This window comes from Bombus impatiens, unplaced genomic scaffold (assembly GCF_000188095.3).
Source record: "Bombus impatiens unplaced genomic scaffold, BIMP_2.2 scf_0321, whole genome shotgun sequence".
Lineage (NCBI taxonomy): Eukaryota > Metazoa > Arthropoda > Insecta > Hymenoptera > Apidae > Bombus > Bombus impatiens.
The window spans coordinates 2,084,482-2,107,017 of NT_176740.1; the positions used below are offsets into that span (position 1 = coordinate 2,084,482).

General features: G+C 37.0%; 2 protein-coding genes, 1 long non-coding RNA gene and 1 other non-coding gene across 7 annotated transcripts in view; 2 read left to right on the forward strand and 2 right to left on the reverse strand.

Annotated features, from left to right (window-relative positions):
- The first annotated feature begins 298 nt into the window (after positions 1–298).
- On the forward strand, positions 299–370 carry TRNAH-GUG. The gene has a single exon. It is a non-coding gene; the product is annotated as a tRNA-His (tRNA).
- A 580-nt stretch (positions 371–950) lies between these two features.
- The window catches only part of LOC100745739 (protein crumbs), a 30,159-nt gene continuing 8,573 nt past the window's right edge, over positions 951–22,536 (forward strand). The window contains exons 1-8 of one of the 4 annotated variants that reach the window (XM_033320676.1): positions 951–1,293; positions 18,038–18,408; positions 18,802–18,982; positions 19,358–19,525; positions 20,331–20,658; positions 21,186–21,646; positions 22,204–22,385; positions 22,505–22,507. In XM_033320676.1, the coding sequence (XP_033176567.1) occupies positions 1,269–1,293; positions 18,038–18,408; positions 18,802–18,982; positions 19,358–19,525; positions 20,331–20,658; positions 21,186–21,646; positions 22,204–22,385; positions 22,505–22,507 (1,719 nt within the window). In that variant the 5' untranslated portion in view covers positions 951–1,268. The remainder of the gene's footprint in view (positions 1,294–18,037; positions 18,409–18,801; positions 18,983–19,357; positions 19,526–20,330; positions 20,659–21,185; positions 21,647–22,203; positions 22,386–22,504; positions 22,508–22,536) is intronic. The other 3 variants (XM_033320674.1, XM_033320675.1, XM_024367610.2) reach the window with 3 other exon arrangements.
- LOC117151647 lies at positions 14,491–15,888 on the reverse strand. The gene is made up of 2 exons (XR_004461727.1): positions 15,255–15,888; positions 14,491–15,186 (listed from the first exon to the last, which is right to left on the reverse strand). It is a non-coding gene; the product is annotated as an uncharacterized LOC117151647 (long non-coding RNA).
- LOC100749561 (endonuclease G, mitochondrial) overlaps positions 18,730–22,536 on the reverse strand; it is a 14,802-nt gene continuing 10,995 nt past the window's right edge. The window contains exon 6 of the mRNA XM_003489437.4: positions 18,730–18,964. The gene's annotated coding sequence lies outside the window, so the exon portion shown is untranslated. The remainder of the gene's footprint in view (positions 18,965–22,536) is intronic.

Sequence of the window (22,536 nt, forward strand, 5' to 3'; positions counted from 1 at the left end):
TTTTGTAATAGTTTCTTTTTTTAATTATATAAGATATAGTAAAGATAATAACAATTTAAAAATCAGTCGGTAAGATATGATGATTGTAAGCGTATACATAGAGGGCAATATAATCTTCAAAAGTCATAGTCACTATCACCATTCGCTTATTTTACTTAATATTATTATTAAGTATCCTAGAGTAATCCAATAATCATATTAAATAATTTGTAATACGAAATATATAAAAGAATTTGAGATTGTATTGTTGTACCATATAAAACTATCCAAAAAGAGACGTTTCACAAGTCCTCTGTTAGCCGTGATCGTCTAGTGGTTAGGACCCTACGTTGTGGCCGTAGTAACCCAGGTTCGAATCCTGGTCACGGCAATGTCTAACGGCATTGTCACGGTAAGAGGTATTTTTTTTTATTTTCATTTCAAAACAAATAACTAGGATCTCATACCATTTTCTTACTTCTATTGTACATATCAATAAACATATTTTTAAACGTTGAAACTTATCAAACAAGGTAAAAACTCTTATTTAATGTGAAGTGATATATGAATTGTTTTAAGATAAGTAATTATGCTAATACTCACATTTTTACAACAGGATTTTCTATTTCACCGAAATATCCAATTATTATATTAGTATCTCGTACCCGAGTAATGCTTCATACAACTATAATCGTTTAAAAACAAATATGAAAATATGCATTGATAATTCATAATAATTCGTAAGATATTTTCATGTATATTAATCGTAATATTCAAAACTTGTATATTATTGATGTGGCATACTACGATATCCAATTATACTGAATTTGGATTAAAATGCATTGAAATATTGTCAGAGTTCGATCGATTGGTCCGCACCTGGCAGTAGGATCAAGAGAAAGATAGACATAGAAGCGATCCAGCCGGTGTTGGTAACGACACAGGGCCGTAGCATGCTAGTGCCGTGGCGATGGTGCTCAGAGTCGATGGAGGGAGATTTCACAATAGCAACCGAACGTTCTCCAGAAGAGCCGCCGCAGTCTCGCTCGGTGTGTGTTTCTCGACGGTCATAGTCGGTGCGGGTGGATGTATTACGTGAAGGAGCGAAGCGACCAGTGCCGCTCTATAGTGCGTGAAAAGCAAAAGCGTGCGTCTTTCCTAAATAATTGTAAAATAAAAGGGACGAGTGCGGTGACCGAGGATGTCTCGCGAGTGAATGTGCAACAAGAGACGCCGTAAGTGCGGGTGTCCTCGAGTTCGATTGCAGATCTTTAGACCGGTCAACGACAATGCGGGCGCGATACGTCGTGGCAGGTGAGTAAGGCCCCGGGCATGTTCGCCATTCGCGCGTCGTTTCTTACTCCGTGTTTCTCTCTGCTTGTCGCTACGGCCCCTGCAACTCGCTTTACGACCCAAGATCTAGAACGCAGAACGTCAAACCTTTCAATTTTATCGAGTTAAATTAAATCGCCGAACGCCGTACGAATAAATAAAATGTTTTCGATCGTGTATTGATTTTTTGATCTAGTGGCGGGTAACCTATGCTGCGTTGTCGTTCAAATTTCTACGTGGATCAACGCAAACGATGAACTCAGTAGCATTGAATTCGTGACAGGTGGGGAGACCGCCCTGCCAAACCGTTCCGCACACCTGATCGTCTACAGTCTACCTGAAGTACTGTTACTGCTTTATCTACACCAGGATAGACTAAAATAAACGTTTTCTCGCTTCTTATGAATTCTACGTACCTTTAAGCCTTCCTTTCCTCGAACTTGTCGGACATTTGTCTAGGTATCTTTCAAATATTCTTCCTTTTAATTGTTCTTCTTCAGGTATTGCTTTCGTAACTTGTATACAGTTGCATAGGTATATATACCTATATATATAAATATATATATATATATTTGCTATTGAATAGAATTAAATGCATTATATGTAAAATAACGATCGCTGGATCTTGCTCGGCGTGTTGAAGTCTCCAGCATCCGGCATCAAACAGCGTCCAAGTTTCCTCCTGTGATTCTTAGCTCTGAAATATTATTTCGATTTACTCGATCGCTGGCTATAGCGCTTCATAAGTAAAAGAAGGAAATACGGAATTACGAGTGTCTGGTCGATAATGTTGGTGCAATGACCAGGTAGCCTATTAACAACCGAAGTAATCACGGAAAGACACGTAAGACGCTATTTCTGTTTCACAAATCAAACCTATTAATCCAAGCATTAGAATGTTGCACGCGTAATTATCGGCACGTGAAAGACGCATCTAACAAGGGAAAAGTTCATGCCTCGATATACCTGTATGATGTCGTATTCGTAAAACAGACCAGTAGGATATCGATCGTCTTACAATCGCGATATCTTGCGTTGTTCAACCGCTTCCCTTTGCTATTCCTTTACGCGTAAAAACGTAGCGCAGTTTTATCCTATACGAAATTTTATCACGCTTATTAATTAGTCTCGAGTATTCTAGGTTACTTTCCCTTTATATCATCTCTTGTGTTCGTAATTTCATTCGTGAAAGCTTTTAAAAGTCTTCGCTAACTGAAAACAGCGTCTAGCGCCGCAAGAACGGAGTCAGTTTCTACGCTTTTTGCTCTCGATTAATGCTAATTAGCTTGAGCGATTCTCGAGATTAACGCGAATCGTTAGGAATATTTTAAGCGCATGTCTATAACATAGGAAATTTATGGCGGTCAGAATTTTTGGTCGGAATGTATTTTCTCTCATTGAGGGATCGTGCCTAAGTACACGGCGTCCAAAGGGTCGGCGTACCTACGGATTTCTTAGTAAAGGAAAAACATTTCGACTCGTCTAGCGCAGGTGGAAGCCAGGTCGGTGCATTAACGTTGGTCCCTCGCTTCACGCTCAGGTGCGTGCCTCAAACGACACACGCATTTTATATACTCTATACATGCAAACCTACTGCGCAGAACAGAGGTTCCACATTCGTCGTTATACCTGCCGGACGATGCTAGCCATAATCATTTTTCCTTTCTTCTTATCGTCAGCGTAAAAAGAGTGGAGTAGATTCCGTAACAAGTGCATCGTTTTATTCAACGTCTGAGAAATTTTACCGCGACCGTTTCTTCCGCAGCCGACGCGACGCTACATTCGACCGCATTTGCTTCGAGTAATTTGACGAAAAATAACGTACTCCTTGAAAAAGCGATTACCATTGAATCGTTAAAGGAAACCAAGCTATTTCGTTTCTAAAAGAAAACGTATAGTATCTGCTTCTCTGTTGTGACTAATGTATGGAACAAATCGTTGTTATCGAGTCTCTCATCTCTTCTAATTCTTTGAGGTAGTACAAGCAAGAAACTGATAAACATTCTTGCGTATGTATTGTATGGTACTTACGGACATTAAAGGATCGATAAAGAAAGAGTGAATTTGGTTAGAACGATACCATTGTCTTTATAAGAAAAAATGTTATTTATCGACGCGAGATAATATATTCGAATGATAATGGCTCATAACTATAATTAGAAACAGTTAATACGTTTAAATTCCAGTTGAAGCATTTAAAGATTTCCCATTAGCCGAGTATTAACGAAATTACTTTTATTTAACTCGCAATAGAAATTGAAATAAATGTGGAAATAAATAAACGGAGATACGTGCATTTTAATCGGGAAATTCTCAACAATCCAATTCTTTTTATCGAGTACGAAGATAAAGATGATACGAAAATGTTTTATCAGCTGAAGCGATAATTTATGGTTCGTTTTCACGGATTCATTAGTGTCGGTTTCAACAATGCTTCGACATTAACGAACGACGATCATCCGACTTATTATTTCTGTATTAACGTGTGGAAGATTTTCGAAGCTGGATACCGTTCGATATAATTCGAATTAGCTGATTCCATGTGCATTGGGCTCCTTCTTTGGTGTTACATGCATTCGTCGAATGCAACTTCAACATTCCAGCAGATTGCATTTTTTCGGGGTCATCGAAGCGCAACGAATAGAGAGAACGTAGTTCTGGCTATTTTATTTCACCTCTATGTTCATTTCGTATGTGGCTTTGCCACGATGATTAGATATTGTCGCTGACATAAGTTACGCTAATATAAAGCACGAACTCGATGTAATTGGTGACACGGATTCCATGCTTGTCTTTGATTTTCATCTTTTTTACTTCTTAACATTCCAGATTACTTTTTTAATGACGTTTCAAATGGTTACTATTACGTGTACATGCAGTGGTAGTTTTCCTATTCTTTATTCCTGGCTTTATCCTCGTATCTTTCCCAGGGTGTTTCCTTGCGATTCTTCTTCTTCCTTTTTTTCTGTTCTTCCTCCGATACCTCTAAGGAATTTTTCACGCAATACTTACTGCGTATCAGTCGATGAATATCGTTGATCTTTTTATATATCAGTAGCAATACCGATGCCCTTGTTATTACAGTAACGCGTAGAATGTCGTAGAATACCCAAGTTACGTTCCTTTAACGGTAGGTTTGATTAACTTTACTGTAACTGTATTAGTCATTACTTCCTGGATTCTCTGGCTTCCTTATACGCTTTGTACGAGGTAAACCGTTTCCTCGTTATTATGCTCCAAACAACTTTTATTATACCTTATTTTACGTTCTATTAACGTTACTGAAACGAACATTTGTAACAAAAAAAATATGTCATCGTTGATCCTTAAACAATAATATTATACATTAAAGTAATAACGTACGATTTTGTTTCTTCGATAATATTCGTATTGCGTTAAATACGTAAGAACTTGAAGATCTCGAAATTTGGACATGTATTTGAAAATCTTGTAAATCTTACTTAGAAACGCGCTTACTTAAATGCGCTTCGTGCATCGATAGCCCCAGTCGTCTGGTTATCATCAGAATGAAGCACTAGACAAATCTTGAATGGTTCTTCAGTTTCGGAAAAGGTTTTTCTTCAACGAATTCACGGGGACAGGACACTAGAGAGGTTCTCAGAGGCCATGTGCTACATTTAGTATTATTGTCTTCTCTACTTTCTTGTCCCTGGACTTTCGATGGCATTATTCGTAATCTTGTTTTTCTATGTCTCAAGAGGGAAACCAGGGTTTAAATTTTCGTAGAAACGTCTCTCGTACTATACAGTTGCCACTATCATAGATAAAAGTAAGAAATATTATTTGTACACTGAATTTAGGTTGATTAGAAAATTGGGAATATCTTGTTTTTTCGAGAATTAAATATAATGCAATTTCGAGGCACTCTCGTAATTTATATTCAATTCAAGAGGAAATATCATTGCTAATACGAAACGAATGAGTTGAAATATTATATGAGATCGCTCCTTCTGTAACTCGATATGAATCACTTGCATGTTATACCTATATAAAGTGACCCGATGCCTATCAAAGTAGTGCAAAAAAAAAAAAAGAATTAATTTTTAACCCATTCAATTTTCTCTGATAATTCTCTTCAGCTCTACATAAATTAAATGCTAAATAAATTAAATTAAATGCTCCATGTTGTTACATATCCTCCTTCGAAACTATTAAACCAATATTCGTCACAAAGTTACGATCGGAAAAACTTCTTTCTCTACAAAATGATTTGGTCGTAATCGTGACACTAGTTTATTAATATCAATGAAACAGTTTCGACGGGTAGATGATCCACTTATTGTATTTGATCGTTTTTCTAAAGTTTACGTATTTGTCCGTTGACTTAATTATTAAATAATTCTCTCGCCACAGTAATTACATATTTGTGCCTCTTGCGATTCGTTGGATTCAACCAGACCACATAACTCGTCTACGTATAGCAATTATGCTGATGTACGTGGCGTCGCGACGTAAATGTGCAACACACGAAATAATTTCCATCGACCCGCATCGCACACCGAGCAACGTTGTAGAAACAGAAAATGTACAGAATGTACATACAGAAATGTATATGTACAGAAAATGTTATCGAAACCTGCGGTATTAGGGCGACGCTCATTTCAATCTTATGCCTGTATAACAATTGTTTCGCTCCGATTTCCTCTTGTAATGCATCCAATCGTTGATAAACTTGTGAATGAAATTTATCGCCTAAAAGATTTCTTACAAATCACGTACTGTACCGTGAAAACAAATTACTTAATTAATCAATCGTCTATTAATTATATTAAACTTCATTTCTATCTTTAAATTACACCGATTCTGTAATTTAACAAAAAACAGAGATATCGTCGCGATCGATCGCTGTTGATTTACGTTCATTTTATTGAAAAACGGATTAACATGTGATTGAATAGTATACATTGCGTCATGGTACGATCTCGTTCTCTAAATCTAAACATATATTGTTAGGCTACAAAACAACACGTGCCTGTTATACGTATCAGGCCTTACAACTCAGCTTCAGATACGCTTATCGTTTTACAAAGATGAAAATATAGCTACTTTCGTGTGATACGACACAAGCAAAGTTCACACCTTTACGCGTGTCATATACCAAATTGGTTTCTCTTGAACGAACGTATAAACAGGTATGTCTCGTAACGAAGAAATTCTATTGAAGCGGCTATTGGATTCTCCTTATCAATTCAAAGGAATTTCTGTAGGCTCTTAGGATTACCTACGAATACGCCATTGAGATGTAAATGCGTTTTGCGTGCATTTAGATAAACCGCGTGAAACCCAGAAGGCATCCTGGTATCGTGACTCATTGCGGCTCTAATTTTTCTAACAATAGGAAGACTGGTTTTATGATTTAACCGTATTAAAGTAGGGCAATAGCGTCTCGTACCGTTGAGTTTCCGTTTACGTTGACCGAAGCGTCGACGTGGTTGGAAAATCAAGCAAGATTTCCAACTATTCTGTTTTTTTTCCTTTCGTCAAACGCGAAATGAGGCGCACGAATACAAAAAAAAAAAAAAAAAAAAAAAAATACCGAGTTCTGCGTATCCTTGTGCCACTTTTTCTTCTGCACAACCCTGTGCCAGATTTTATCAGACGAAGGATTTACAGCTAGAACTGAAAAAAAGACGCGATACGTGTGCAAATTGTATAATCGATTGTATAATCGTATCGGTTGTTCGATAACTAAAATTCATATAATTTGCGATAGCATATTAGCTTTCTATCGATATTACGAGACAGTCGTATCCCATTTAATACCCTACAGAAAACGGTGCCCATTCAAACTGAAGCCCTACGCGAACTTTCTACATCGACCGAAGTAGCTTTGTTATTCGCGGAACGCATATGCACGTATGTGTGTTGATATGTTTCACTTGGAAAACCGATACTTTCACAGATTTCCTTTGTGAATTCTATTCAACGAAACTTCACATTCAGATAAATTCATAAAACGATTTTCGCGAATTCCATTCATCGCGTGTCACACTTTTCAAATAAAGCACACACTTGGGTATTTCATTTATACGTTCCGTATAACATATATATACATACATGCATATATACGTATGTATTAGCTTCGAATCTGTCGTTCATCATATTTCTTCGTTTACACTCGCGATTAAGCTTACGATTACTTGTTACTAATTATACTTTATGCTTTCTGTGGTTGTACTAATCGTACTTACGTGTTTATTTATATCAAACTTGATAGTTGCCGCCATATATTAAGATGGTTATTAAATCGAGAAACGTACTATCAAGTTACAAACTTATAATTTTATCGTAATCTAAATTCATTCACTTACTACCCACTTTTAAATTAACTAACATAATGTCGGTCAACCGAGAGGAATAAATTACAATGATCAACGATCGCATGTGGGGTTTTTATCGTTGTAAAATTTCGCCTATACATAATGCAAAGCGGTCGCCGTTTAAAATGCAAGTCTCTCATATGTAAGAAACGACACCCTTTTTTCCCTTAGTTCCCGTGTCATTCTTCGTTCGAGTGTCACACACTCGGAATAGCTTTTTTTTCAGAGCGTGTCGTTTTTAAAGGTGAGGCAGAAGACAATGGTACGTGGTACGTGGCGCGTATATGTATATGGAAGGTATTATTTCAATACGCTCGCGATTTAGCCAACCAGTCCAAATCTTGGCTTTATTATACCTTGGTTTTATTCTTCTTCTTCGTTAGAATAATTGGCACGTTACGAGAGTTATGCCTTCGGCGTATGATTAAAATATCAGCGCTGAAGTTTCAGACAGACGATCATTCTCTTCCATCTGCTTTGTTAAATTTATCTCTGATATATCTCGAATGTATCTCAAATATAAATTCAAATATTTTTTCACGTAGAAAGTTGTACACTGTTACTTATGTTATTCTACAGCGAATTATTAATTAGAACGTTTATACATATATTCCATTCGTTTTTTTCCTTTTCTTTAGTTTTAGTTCCAAGTTTTTAACACGTGTAGATCTTCGTATATCGAGCGTTTCCTCCACGCTTGTTAAGAGATACAGGTATATTACATATGGAGATTGATTCAACGTTTAAAAAGCATAACTGTGAAAATAAGGACTTACCGTTTTCTTCGTTCTATCGGCTAATCTGTAAAGGTGAATAACTAGAAAACAACGGTTTATGTAACGCATACACGGTGTAAAATCATGTTCCGAACATTTATGTATTAATAAGTAGGTGAAAGTAAAGTTGAAGATTCTTAGCACGAAACGTAATTGAAGATAAAAATTGCTTTACGATAATTATATCGCGAATTAGCAACGCTTTAATAATGACAATCACCTGGACATTCTACGTTAAAGATAATATTCACACGTCCATTTAAACTTACGTTATATAGTTATCGTCGCTTCTCTCAAGTTCCGAAAACCATCATAATGGACGTAATTGTTCGTCAACTCGACTAAAACTTCATCCTTGAAATCGTACTGCGAGTAAAAAAAGTTCTAAAAGCTACTAACTTAAAACAGAATAACGTGGCTTCGCTTAGTTGTCTTGCGAATGAATCCGGGAAGTAAAAGTTTCAATGAAATCCGGGCTGTATGGCATATTGAAATGCAGAAAAAGAAGAGAAACGAGGAATCCAAAGTGTGTAACCTTCATGGTTACAACCCCGGAGTGTACGCGACAGTGTTCTGGTCGAGCCTTCGACCAGGCAGCGATTTCATGGGTCGTTGTCGTGGCGTCGGGTCGGTCACTGATCCACACCGATGATCCTGAGAAGCTGTGGTAAAAGTTTATACCGTTACGAAAGGGAGATGTCGTGCAGCGAATATACGCAGCGTTGCTCGAAACGTGCTCTCGAGACATCACAGAGAACCGGAAGCTCTAGTAACGCGCCTTTCGCTCAGCATTGTAACCATGCACGCTGCAATATACCAAGGTCGTTATTCCAATCTGCTTCTCGACGACAGACATTTTTCTCATAAGTTTCATCTTGTTTCTATTTTGCGCAAATCGATCTATAGTTTTGATCCTCGAGGGATTTCTTCCCACAATCTGGCAATCGTTGAGAAGATAGTGTGGACGATAAAACGCGAAAACCTTCCTCGAGGACTCGTTTCAGTGATCGGCGTTCGTGGCCGACCGAGCGCCGATAATCTAAACGTTCTCCGATATCGAACCGTTGATGATCGGTTTCAATCAGTCGTCGAGCGAACATCAAAAGGTTCGAGACTTCTCCCTGCGATAGAAAAGTCTTTGTCGGATATAATCACGTTAATTTTTTTTAACGGCCGATAATGACAATAACTATGGACGATCTGAAAGTAAAGTTAGTTGATGAGAGCTTCTGTTAAAATATATTTCGATGAGAATAATAAGTTCGTCCGAATCGCGTACGCATTTCTAGAAGTATTATCTCAAGCTATTGCTTAGACTAGCGGCGATGGTTTCATTCTGTAATTAAAGAAATTGTTATTATCTAATGTAACATAGACCGTGCTGTATTCATCGCACGTATGTATTTGGATGTGTGAATGTGTTTTCAAAGCGTTCCTTGGCGAGCGTGCACCTGGCAGTTTCCAAAGTAAATTCATTAAATTTTGTAACGATCGTGTTTATAAGACTGCATTCAGCGTTAATTATACACGTTATTTAACTCTTTAAAAGGGTATTAAACATGGCAAAGTATAGCTTAAAAAATGTATGAAACGAGGAAAATATTAATAGAAAGGTGTACATTTTAGATCGGCAAAGATATTCCATAAGCTGATTACGAATTCCCAAAGGCGCAGTTTTCTCACAAATTGTCGAGAAAGTTGCCTTTGCTTCGCAACTTGAGCGTCGCGTATTTCATAATTACACGTTATTTCTATTTTAACAATAATACATGCGAGTAAAATCGATCGAAGAGAATTAATTAAATAAAATTGAGTAATAAACAAACATAGATTTCGAAAAAGATTCTTTACAATTTACGGAGTTGCCGTTGACAAATTCCTACGTTAAAAGGTGAAATTAAAAGACAAAATTAGCGTCACCTATGTCTTTATCTAGTTTCGCTTTCTACACGTAAAACGCGTGTTTAACACATTTACTTTTCTCTATTAACGATAGAAAATCATAATTTGCCACAGATTTTATTGAAAAGAGAGAACGAAAGACTTATTAATGAAACTTGCACAAAGGCGATTAATGTATTCCATGTACCGTTGCATTTCCATCGACCAGATTTATAATTCACAATATCCAATAATAATGCATAGTTATTGTTATCGAATATATATAAATATATGGGTGTATTAATAAACAATGAATAATTAACAACTCGATAGAAATATCGAATAAACCAGGCATATTTCCCAAAAACAAATATGACGTTATCGAATTTTTCAAGCGTATATTTTTTCCTCCATTTTTCATCCAATCCTTTCTTAAACGTCAATGCGCGACCATGCGTTGTATTATGCAATCGATGCATGTCAATCAAAGGCGCGTCCACTCATGGAAAATTGTGTACACACGATAAAGTTCAGCGCACGTCGGTCTCGAGCATTTTTATGCAGGAGAACGCGATTGAAAATGCAGTTGCCTGTCATTATACACGCGGAATCTACTTGCGGTACTCCTCGCCTTTTCTTCCTTTCTCGCCCTTTATTCTCCTTCCTTCTCTATTAATCCTCTATACTCCCTTTTCTGTCATTTCGAAATCCACCGTCTCTCCCTCTCGCTTGCTCAAAGGCCTCTCCTATTCTTTGAGTCTGTCTCTCACCGTGTCGACAATTCTCCTCCCTCTTGACGGTGGTTTCGCTTTATCCTGACATCTGGTCTCTACATACCTCGGAAACATAGCGGATCCCGTGAGAACCACTGTTCAAATGAATGAAACCCATTCACCGATCTATAGAACCGATCACAGCAGCACGGTATGCCAACGTAATCCGATAGGAATGCATTTTCCACCGACAAAACAGGCGTAACCCGGAAGGTGAAATTAACGTTCAGCACGACGTGTTCCTTTCCTTGAAATTTGGCGAGTCTGATCAATGGCGGAGCCTGTCGCGCAAGGCCACCGCCAGTCATTTCCAAGTATGAGCGAGGCATGACGTTACGTAAAATTCTACGGCGCAGCTTGCGCATTGAAAGTGCTCAGGTAGAACCTTTGAAATAAAGTCGAAAGTCCTAGCGGTTCCGAGCTCTTGATAATTTCTTCGTTATCGTTTGCTATCTTTGCTCTAACACAAATACTTAGAATCTTCGTGTTGGTTTAGAGATAATGAAACGTGATTAAGTTAAAGTTTCGAGGTAATTAGTCTGTAAATTCAATTCGTTTCTCAAATTAGTGGAGTTACGGGATGATTGCTAAATCGATTGATAAAGATATGGAAAAGGAAATGGTACGAGAAAGCGAAGACGAGAATGGAAATTTCTCGCAGAAAATTGTATAATACATTCTTGTTTGACGTATCGGTAATTTTCCTATGAAAGAGCCCGAAGGCGAGGATCTATGATCCGTGGGAACCGTCTACGTTCAGTTAGCAAAACCTACACTGATTTTCACTGTAACTACCTGTCTTACTACCTGTCCTACTACCTCTCCTATACTTTTCAACGTCGCCTCTACAACAGGGTGTTTTCGAAATCGTCGTACGATTACAAAGCAGAGAAATTTTCAAGGTCCGTTTCTCCATAGGGTTGAAAAAGAGAAACGAACTTTTTCAGAAAAGGATTCCATCCTCTATTTTCCGCTTTCCGTGTTTCCGTGAAAATTTTTCAGCCGTTCTGTACGAACAATGAGATAACCGTACCGCTATGTAAAATTTGAACTTCGACATTTACGATTGGATTTCGTAGAAAATGAGTACTCTGCGAATACCGGAGCATCCCATTAAGTAAGAGCAATGGTAATTTTCAGAATCTGGTGAACTTAAACTCTATGGTTCAGCCGATCGAATACGAGACCACGATTGTAGATTGTAGCGAACTGAAATTGCATATATCGGACGGTGGGCGTAAGTGTACACGGCTATGTTATGTCGAGATATCTGTACAGAGCGAATACGGGCGAACGAAAATGAATGGAAACGCTTATCATCTTTTTAGGAAATACAATTATGTATAACAGAAAATATAAAAAACTGGTGTACTATAATGAAAACTGTAAATAAAAAATAAAGAAGATCGATCTGTACGCGGTTTTTATATAAATTTCATAGCTACGTGAAAAACTTGACGCGATATTTAAGCCACGGTTGCACTCAATTATAATCCCTTGTATGTTTGTCGTTCAACATTTTTGTGTCAGGAAAAATTGGTTTTCATCAACTCGGGTTGTTAAGAAATAGATTTTTGTTTTGTTACGAACATGATGGAGTGTTACGTGCATATGACATCCGTTTGCGTTAAAATGTGTGTGCGTTCAAAAACGAAGATCGTTTCAAAGCGAACTGAAATCAATTCAATTAAAACGAAAATACCTATTATCGTTACAATCGACAGTTTATCGCTAAATTATTTCGATAATACACGGTTACACCATCAATTTACATCAACAGACTTTGAATCAGAAAATAATCCTTCGTACATCTTTAACCTTTTTTCCACTTACGTTGACTTTTTTACGTTAAAATATCGATAGCAAAAATTCACGTAGCGATTTAATACGAAAATGCTACAACTTGCAAACGTAAAAACCGGCTATTTAGATGTTAATTACGTTTGTCTATGAATTTTCTATTAGGCGAATAGTCCGTTCTACATACGTTTGCATCTCATCCTTGAAATAAAAGACTCTTTCTTCCCTAATTGGATTTCTGTGCTCTACAAGTCGTAAGTGAGCCACGAGGTTAAACAGTTTCGAATAAATCCTCATTCGGCTACACCTCTATTCTTAAAGGAAAGCGGTTGATTCTCGTCTTGTCGAAAGGTAAAAATAAACCGCAAATGATGTCTTTCGACCCAACCACGTATAGGAATTCAACGATTACGTTGAAAGTATAACCGGTGGAGATCGGAACGAACAGTTCTTTGCATCTACATATTACAAAGCCGAGACAGTGAGTCATCGAAACCATAACCTGTTTTTTGACGTTAACGACACATAATGTTCTCCTCTATCAGCATTCGTTTTACGATAGATGAGTACGAATCGTGCGTACAATACATTTTTTTTTTACTATTCGTTACTTGCGTATAGAAATTATTGATATTTCAATTACGATTCAACGATTCAAACAAATATTTACTATTTTCTACAACAACAAATTGCTATTATTCGTATCGTGCGTGACTTTACAGGGATTAAACTAATATTAAATATTACACTGTTCATGCATGATTGGCAAATTACGAAGTACAAGAAGATCGTCGAACAAAAAGAGAGGCTAAGATACGGGTTTGTTAGTAAAACAACTCACGCGACCACTATACGTACCGAGTGCACGCCGCGATAAATTCTGTTTGTTGAAATTCATCACAGCTCGTACCTGCTTCTTAATAAAATTATCAATCGCATTATTCAACCATAATATCACGTTATGAAACAATTCGTGATTAAAGCGTAAATACATTAACAACATACTAAAGTAACTTCTGGATTATTAAGTCGTACTTATTTTAAAATTAAACGAAAAAAGTATTTAGAATCGTAGGAGAGTAGCGGTAGCTTATAAAATACTATTGCTTCGAATAATTGCATCTCTCTGCGTCACTGAATTTAAGCCTTTCGTCATAAATATTTATTTTAAATAATTAAACTCGCGCTCGACGTATTTACTGTAATAAAAAGAGATAATCTATCGGTACGCGTTACATCGTGTATATTTTATTTTCCACTTGTCTGTTGCTTAACCCACTCTTCTTGTACTACATATTTACTATCGTTGCATCTATTACTTTACGAGTATTAGTATACAGTATCTCGAATAAGTAGCTTCCTACAAAGCAACAAAGAAAGTTACTCGTGACCAACGAAGGCGTGGCAAGACTCGCTAAGCCGTTGAGTCACATAATATTGTACTCATATGTGAATACATACCAACAAAGATATTCACCGTGTTAAGAAATTCTATTGGTATGCTCGCATAATAGGAATCTATTAGTCGGTTTAATTAGTTGGACATTGTATAATCCTTAATGGGTTTTCACGTTTGTCGATCATTACTTTGACGGAAGAAATAAAATATTTTATGACGCATAGAATGTATTTCACAAATTGTTGCAACTCGTTGTAACAAAACATGCTTGCTGTTAATAAGAAGGAATTCTTCCAATCATCGAGATGCCAAACGAATCGTGAAATTTTACGTAGCCTGTCCGATCCGTTATGCTTTCTAACAGTAAACTCCTTTCTAATATATAAAGTAGATAAATCATTTTCTTCTTAATCTTAATGATTTGTTGTTGCTTGAACAACTAATAGGTATTTTGAAACGGTAGATATAGTTAGTCGATTACGGTTGATCCAAATATTATTCAATCGAAGTAATAAAAAAGCTATCGGATTTATAACGTAAAATTAACGATAGCGCGTCACTTTTATGTATAGCGTTCGAATAGCTGGATACATTTAATTTCTAATTCTATTTGTATCAAAAATTAATCGACCCGATATTTTGAAATTATGGGAAAAGGTTCGATAATAATAATCTTGATAAACGTCTTGGTTACATTTTTGCTTATATTATAGTTCTTTCTTTTTATTTCAATCGCTACTCTCTAGCGATATTCTATTCTGAATCATTCAACTTCAGAAGTGTGACAAATACCCGACGAATTTCTGAGAAATCTTCCTCCGTTGATCTGCGCGGAGAAGAGACTTCAACGCCTGCATAGTCACGAAACAGAACGTCTTTCTATCGATTCATCGTTGAGCTGAGACCTGCAAAACCAGAGGCACGTCACCATATTTGTCGTTGCGTCTCGTCGTTCTAAAGAAAAGGAAGTTACTTCCGGTTGTTTTCTGCGTTGTCTCACGATCAGTAGTTTCCATAAACCGTTTCTACTTATACGGTATAATCGGAGTAACATCCACTTCAAGATATCAAGTAATTAGATCTCGTTTTGCAACTTTTTCTTCCTTTTCTTTTCTTTTTTCTTTTTTTTTTTTTTTTTAGAAATTGAGTAAAGTAGCATTTCTAATGCTATAGTCGTAGGCAACTTTTATCGAATTCATTTTTATCGGACAAAAGTACCGATTAGTATAATTGCTAATTATCTCTATCTCTAACGATAATCGCCAATTACAACTAAGATATATAAGAAATTGGGAATATTCCTATAATATAGTAACGTTCGAACATATTATAGAATTAACTATACTTTCCATGATTTTTCTCAATGTTCTCAAGTCTATATCGTTGCAATTGTTCACATCACGGTGTGTTCCCCATTGTGTCTAAGACAACATACGTAAAGTACAACTGTCTTCTCTGTGCGTATTTTATATGCCAATCACGCAAACTCGTGAGTTCCTGCCATGTATTCATTCTCGAACGCGTCGCGTGCGCTCATGCGAGAGGAATCGTGGAAAAACTCTAGGAGCCAGCACGATATGAATCTTAATTAAAGATACCTTACTGTTGCTTCCTTAGATTCGAGCATGAATAATTTTGTTACGATTACGATGATTTAACCGCCACTTTGATATTTCTTCTTCTATTTTTTTTTTTTTTTTTTTGTTGTGCTTACGTAAATTTTCATTTTTTATCCCAAAGTTATCTTCGTAACGACGCTATATATAGACATAGATATTTCGATCAAGCTGTTCTGCAATTCATTAACGACGTTCACTGAAATATCATGATAACACCGGCAATTCTGTGCGAGATACAACGTTTCTGTTTATTATGTCAACATCAGAATATGTAAATTAGGGAACGATCGTACGAAAGAATAGTTCATCAGAGACGTGTTATTCAAGGTCTTATTTTTTTATCCCAAAGTTATCTTCGTAACGACGCTATATATAGACATAGATATTTCGATCAAGCTGTTCTGCAATTCATTAACGACGTTCACTGAAATATCATGATAACACCGGCAATTCTGTGCGAGATACAACGTTTCTGTTTATTATGTCAACATCAGAATATGTAAATTAGGGAACGATCGTACGAAAGAATAGTTCATCAGAGACGTGTTATTCAAGGTCTTATGAAAATACAGAGGAGACAGCATACAGCGAAGTACTTTTATCAGTTAACATATATATGTATATATGTATGTATTTGAACCGATCTCACTTCGAATAATTTCCATATTATTATCGGTTGTCATAAAACTTACGATTGATCAATTTCGTTGTATACACGTAAAATAACTTGTTAGTTGTACCGTTAAATATAAGAAAAAATACCTCGGAATTTTCCTAATTATCGACAATGTAAGAAGTAAGAACTATTACCATCGTGTTCTTTATAAATCGTTTATGATTTCTTTCTACGATCGTGTACGTACCATAGGTTCATACCAGGTGTATGCCATTTTTTCCTTTCCAACAAACTCTCTCACTATTTAATCGCACTCCAACACACTTTTGCCTTTTTCCCATTATTAGTCATTCGAGTAACATTTAATTTTTTTCCATGTACTCGATACATTCGAAGGATGTATGTATTGAATTATTTCAAAGTGTAGGCAGACAAGGCCAGATACGCGACGTTAACTCTATCGAATTATAATGTTATCTTAAATTCTGTTTTCCCATGGCAACCTGGCGTGTAACATGCGCACTTTAATTTCAAAAAAAGTGCGATTAATTCCATTTACCTGGATTAGTTTATCTAAACATAATTTATCTACATATATAAATAAATGATGATGATTATATATAAATATAATATAGCGATATGTATATATATAAATAAATAAATGGAAAATATCTGTTTTATCTGTTCTGAAATTTATTTTTCACGTGATAAACATTCCGCGTAAATAATCACAACTACGTTGTAGTTGTAATTAACCAAGGTTCGTGATTTCGACGAATTTTCGCCGCTGTATAACCGTAATGTCCACCTTAAACGAGTCTCTCCTAACTATACAACCTTACGAGGGCGTGCAGATGCATCTCATGCATTATTTATTGGTTACCATCGATCCTCCTGTGGGTGCAGTGGACTTCATCAACCGCCTTGCTTGGAAAGTTACGGATGTTTGTATTTTTAAAATACCTAATGATAAAGCTTAAATTGGAAAACTTACTCTCTTAATAAATATTCTATAGCACGAGGCCACGCAAACTACAGAGATATAAAAAGAAATGTCGTAAATAAACCAGAACTCGGATAAAGAAAAAAGTGTAACTAAATATATGGAATTCGTTCAATATCGAATAAAACTAGGAATTCGAACAACCATTCGACTAGTTTATCGAAGAGGATGCAATTCAGTAACCTAAATTGAACGTTTCAGTGAGCAGAGAAATCAAATCTTTCGTGTACACATGTCGATTAGAATCCAATACAAGCGTACATTATCTTACCGAAATTTCAACCTACATAGTTAATAGCGATAACAGAAATTGGAACACTCACATAATCGGTTACATCGTCCTTCCTTTCCTACTTTCGGTCAATATCTGTAAATGTTCGAATATCTACGATATCTGACATACTGAAAAACGTACAATTTCTATTCCCCGTTATAAAAGTTATTATATTTCTTATTACCATGAAAGCAATTTTATGCAGGTAACGTAATATATTTCGTTTTACTACTTGATGTTCTAGTACTTACGAGCTTATTAGTAGTCACCGACGAAGCGCCGCAAGATTCCAGACACAAAAACTACGATGAACGTTCCAGGGAAGCCTATTTCAATGGGTCGGCGTTCCTTAAATTGAGCTCGTTCGTGTCCGTGCATGGGCATAGCGGTTTGAGTTTTCGAACATGCGAAGGAGGTCGACTTTTCATGCAGAAATACAACGAGGATTCGATTAGTCTGGAAGTGACCCCGGATGGACTTCTGTTTGCGGCTATCATCGATCAACAACGATACAAAGCGAGGCTAAACGCCAGATTACTGAATAATGTTTGGCACAACGTCAATATCCTCTTTAGACTCGGAAATCTCACTTTAAACGCAGCAGGACACACGCAGGTAATCAACACTTTTTTCAAGATAAAAGAATCCTCGTTATAATAAATTTCCCATATCTAGCGACGAATTATATCTGTTTAATAAATTCAACGATTCGACGATCAATTAAATTAAAAGATTAAATTATTATGATATATTAAAAACTTGAATTATAACGTTTCCCTTTGAAGTCGTACATCGATGTTTTCGAAACTTTATGAAATGAAAAACCTGATCTTAAAAAATGTTTTTTACTCTCCCCTTCCATTGTCGAGATCATTCGACTTACGTTTTTTTTCTTTTTTAAAAAGAGTAATTAAAAAAGTAATTTTGACCTCTTTGGCGGATCTGAGACTCCAAAGCTATATTCTTATCTCTCGTTACAACGCTGATTTTTTGACTGATTCTGTTTAGGTAATTGCTAATGCAACGTACAATGCTGCGATCCTTACGCTGCCCGATTACGATATGAATGGCTCCCTTATCGTGGGAGAAGCGTTCAGAGGATGTATCCTCCAAGGTCCTGGTATTCTTTTTAACGATTCCATCAATAACGGAGCTATCTTTGGCCCCTGTCCTGCGGAGAACAAAGGATGTAAGGATTTCAACGTTCTTTCAAACGAATATTAATATTTATAATATTTAGGATATTTTGCCGAGTAAGAAAGAAAGATATTGAGAATGTAGAAATTGACTAGATACTAAATACGTGCGAAATAACACATTTTCCTTTGTTTGGTTCAATTACAAGCGGAATCGAGCAATTGAACCACAGAATAGAATTTCCGTAGACGAAAAATCCAGTACTAAGCCGTAGATTTTTGGATCACTGCACACCTTTCGGAGTGAAAATCACGTATATTTAGTTGGTTCCTGCGTAAACTCTCAGACTACTCGTATGTGAGGTCGTATGTGCGATTTATGATACAAGTAGCAGATTGCATGGCAGATTTTCCTACGAAACTTTCAGGTGGTACGAGCGGACTTAACGGTGGTGTAGGATCAAGTGCAATCACCACCATGGATTTCTGCCATCACGAGCCATGCATGATGCATGGTAAATGCGTGTCACGGCAGGATCGTTACGAGTGTCACTGTTACGCCCGATATTCCGGCAACAACTGTCAAATTGACAACGGTAGACATTGACGTCGAATACGGGATTCTGGCACGGAGCGAAAGATAGAAATAGATCCATGGCCTTGTAGAAATACGCGTTATCATAAATTACAATCGTAATATCTTCATCGTAAATGGAATTACGTTGCTTAGCATAGAAATTTTGAAAAGCAAGTCCACGGTTAAACACATCGTAACAAATCGTGTTGTATTTATTTTAGTTTCTCGTTGTTTGTTCCTTTTATAATACAATCGCGATTGGAAATATTAATGTCTAAATTAAGCTTTGAAATATCGATTACGATACAGTCAGCCATGGATTCTCTTTTTTAACTTTCGTCTATAATCTTTGCATGAATTTCATCATCTGTCTGCCTTTTTTGAATGACATACATACATAGAATATCGCGACGAATCACATATCACGAATAACACGTCTTTAATTCCCAATTAAAGACGAGTGTTTATAAGAAACGGGTTTGCACGGTGGATATTCTGCTCGAACATCTCGTTCCACGTTATTTTATTTCAATCACGAGCTAAAGAAAATTAGCATGCCGAAGACACTAACTACCTGGAACACCATACATTTACCGGGGTTTCTATAAATAAGAACTGTATACTAACATTCCTATCTGCTTGTCAAATATAAGTTTCGAGTTGTCAATCCTATCGCGTTTTCTTTTATTATGGGCTCTTTTATCTGACAACAGGTGTTTGGATTTCGGGAGCACTGGCGTCACACTCTTTCGCTATTAGAGCTATTAGAATCGCTGTTTCCCGATAAATGCTAAAGTATTTTATCTGTATAAAATTTTATACAGGTCCGCCATGCATGAGCAGTCCTTGCCGCAACGGTGGCACATGCAACGAAGACTCGAAAGGGGACTTTAGCTGTACCTGCAAGCCAGGCTTTACCGGAATTTACTGCGAATCGCAGCTCGGTGTACGACTTTGCGAACAAAGTCCATGCAGAAACGAAGGTGTTTGCATAGCGCTCACCGAAAGCGAATATAAGTGCGAGTGTCTGCCTGGTTGGACGGGGAAAAATTGCGAAACCAATTTTAACGAATGCTCACCGAATCCTTGCAGACACGGTGGAGTTTGCATCGATGGTATCAACAATTATACCTGCATATGCGATAGAACGGGGTACGTCTCTGGCGTTTACGTCGTATTAAATAATTCGAGGGAAAGCCTCAAGCAGTTTACGTATACTCTCGTTTTAGTTTGTCATCTCTGTAGTACACTGTACATTATGAAACTACCGATTAAATTCCTTGTCGATTTATTTGCACATTTCTCTGCACCGTCTGGCAATAATTCTTTTATCGACGCTTCGAAAAACGTGATCTCTTTGGAATGTATAAAATACATTGGTACATTTCGCATCATACACGTTCAAAAATACAAGCTTGAAACTTTCAAGACCTAAAGAAGAGAAATAACATCTTATTGTTAGTATATAATAAACGTATTAGATACAAAAAATGAACGAACCAAGTTCCACTTTTTAATATTCGAATGAGAACCCACACGCTTAGTAGAAAAATGTAATTATCTTCGATATATGTATGTATTCGATATCTAATCAACAACCGTTTTGTAACGGTTGAAAGATAAACCTGTCGAGGCAGAAAAATTATAGCGAATTATTAATCGTTTTCATCCTATTACAGATACGAAGGTGGTAATTGCGAAATTGACATCGACGAATGCTTGGCGAATCCCTGCTTGAATAACGGCGTGTGCTATGATAATTACGGTGGCTACATCTGTCACTGTCCGAACGGTTTCGAGGGACAAAATTGTGAATTGAACTTAAACGAGTGCTTGTCGAATCCTTGCATGCACGATGCCGATTGCGTGGACGACGTTGGTTCCTATCATTGTAATTGTCCATCCGGATACGCCGGTCGACACTGCGAGCTTAAGAGTTTGTGCGAGAACGCGGCATGCCCGCCGAATAGCATCTGTGTAGAAGACGCACATGGGCCACAATGCGTCTGTAATCCTGGATTCATGGGCAATCCTCCGAACTGCACCATCAATTATTGTGCCAGTAATCCATGTAGTAATGGCGGAGCATGCTCAAGTAACAAAGACGGATTCAACTGTACTTGTCCGCCGGAATGGAAAGGTGAGTAATAGATTAAATTCCTATTAGTGAAAGCGTAAGACACAGCTTGAAATTGTAAATATAACGAATGTGTTGAAATCTCAATGTATAAAGGAATTCGTTCGTTTTTTTTTTTTTTTTTTTTTTACAACGAATTTAAACCAGACTACCGATGTTTATGCAAATTCATATTTTCCAATTAGATAAACAGATTCTACGCGAGAAATTTGTTTATCGTTTACCAAATATCATAACGAGTACGCAAAGTTTGACTATTTTATAGATTCTTTGCATAATCGAGTTGCACGTAAATGCACAAACATCCGCGGTCTGTTAATCGCTATCACCATTTACGTCATCGTTACGCTCACCGTGTGCGTCTGTTACGTCTGTTTTATCCAGAATAAAATCTATTTTAACCGAAAGTGGAAAATTACGTAAAATTGTTGTTGTCGAGAATACGTTTGTATCGTGATTAACGTCTCTCTAGATCATCGTCTCCTTTACTTCACTAATCCTTTTTCGTATTTCTTTGTTAAATGTTTCGTATTGTCTTTGCGTAACGCGTGGACCATTAGGAACGACATGTCTATCACCCGCCTCTGATTGGTGTTCCGCTTGCTACAACGGAGGCAGTTGCCTCGAGACGCGTTTTGGTGTTATGTGTCAGTGCCCAAGATTTTGGACAGGACCTCAATGCAAGGATCCGATCACTTGTCGCGATCTACCTTGCAAACAAGCTTCCGCTTGTCACGATTATGTGAGTCAGACATTTGCAAATCGCTTTGCATGCACACCCAGCCGATTAATCAACCGCGTCCCGTCGAATATATCTCTATGTGGCCTCTTGCTTTGTTTGTTACGTCTCGCTTCGAACAGCCCGGCGGTTATTATTGCACCTGCGAGCCAGG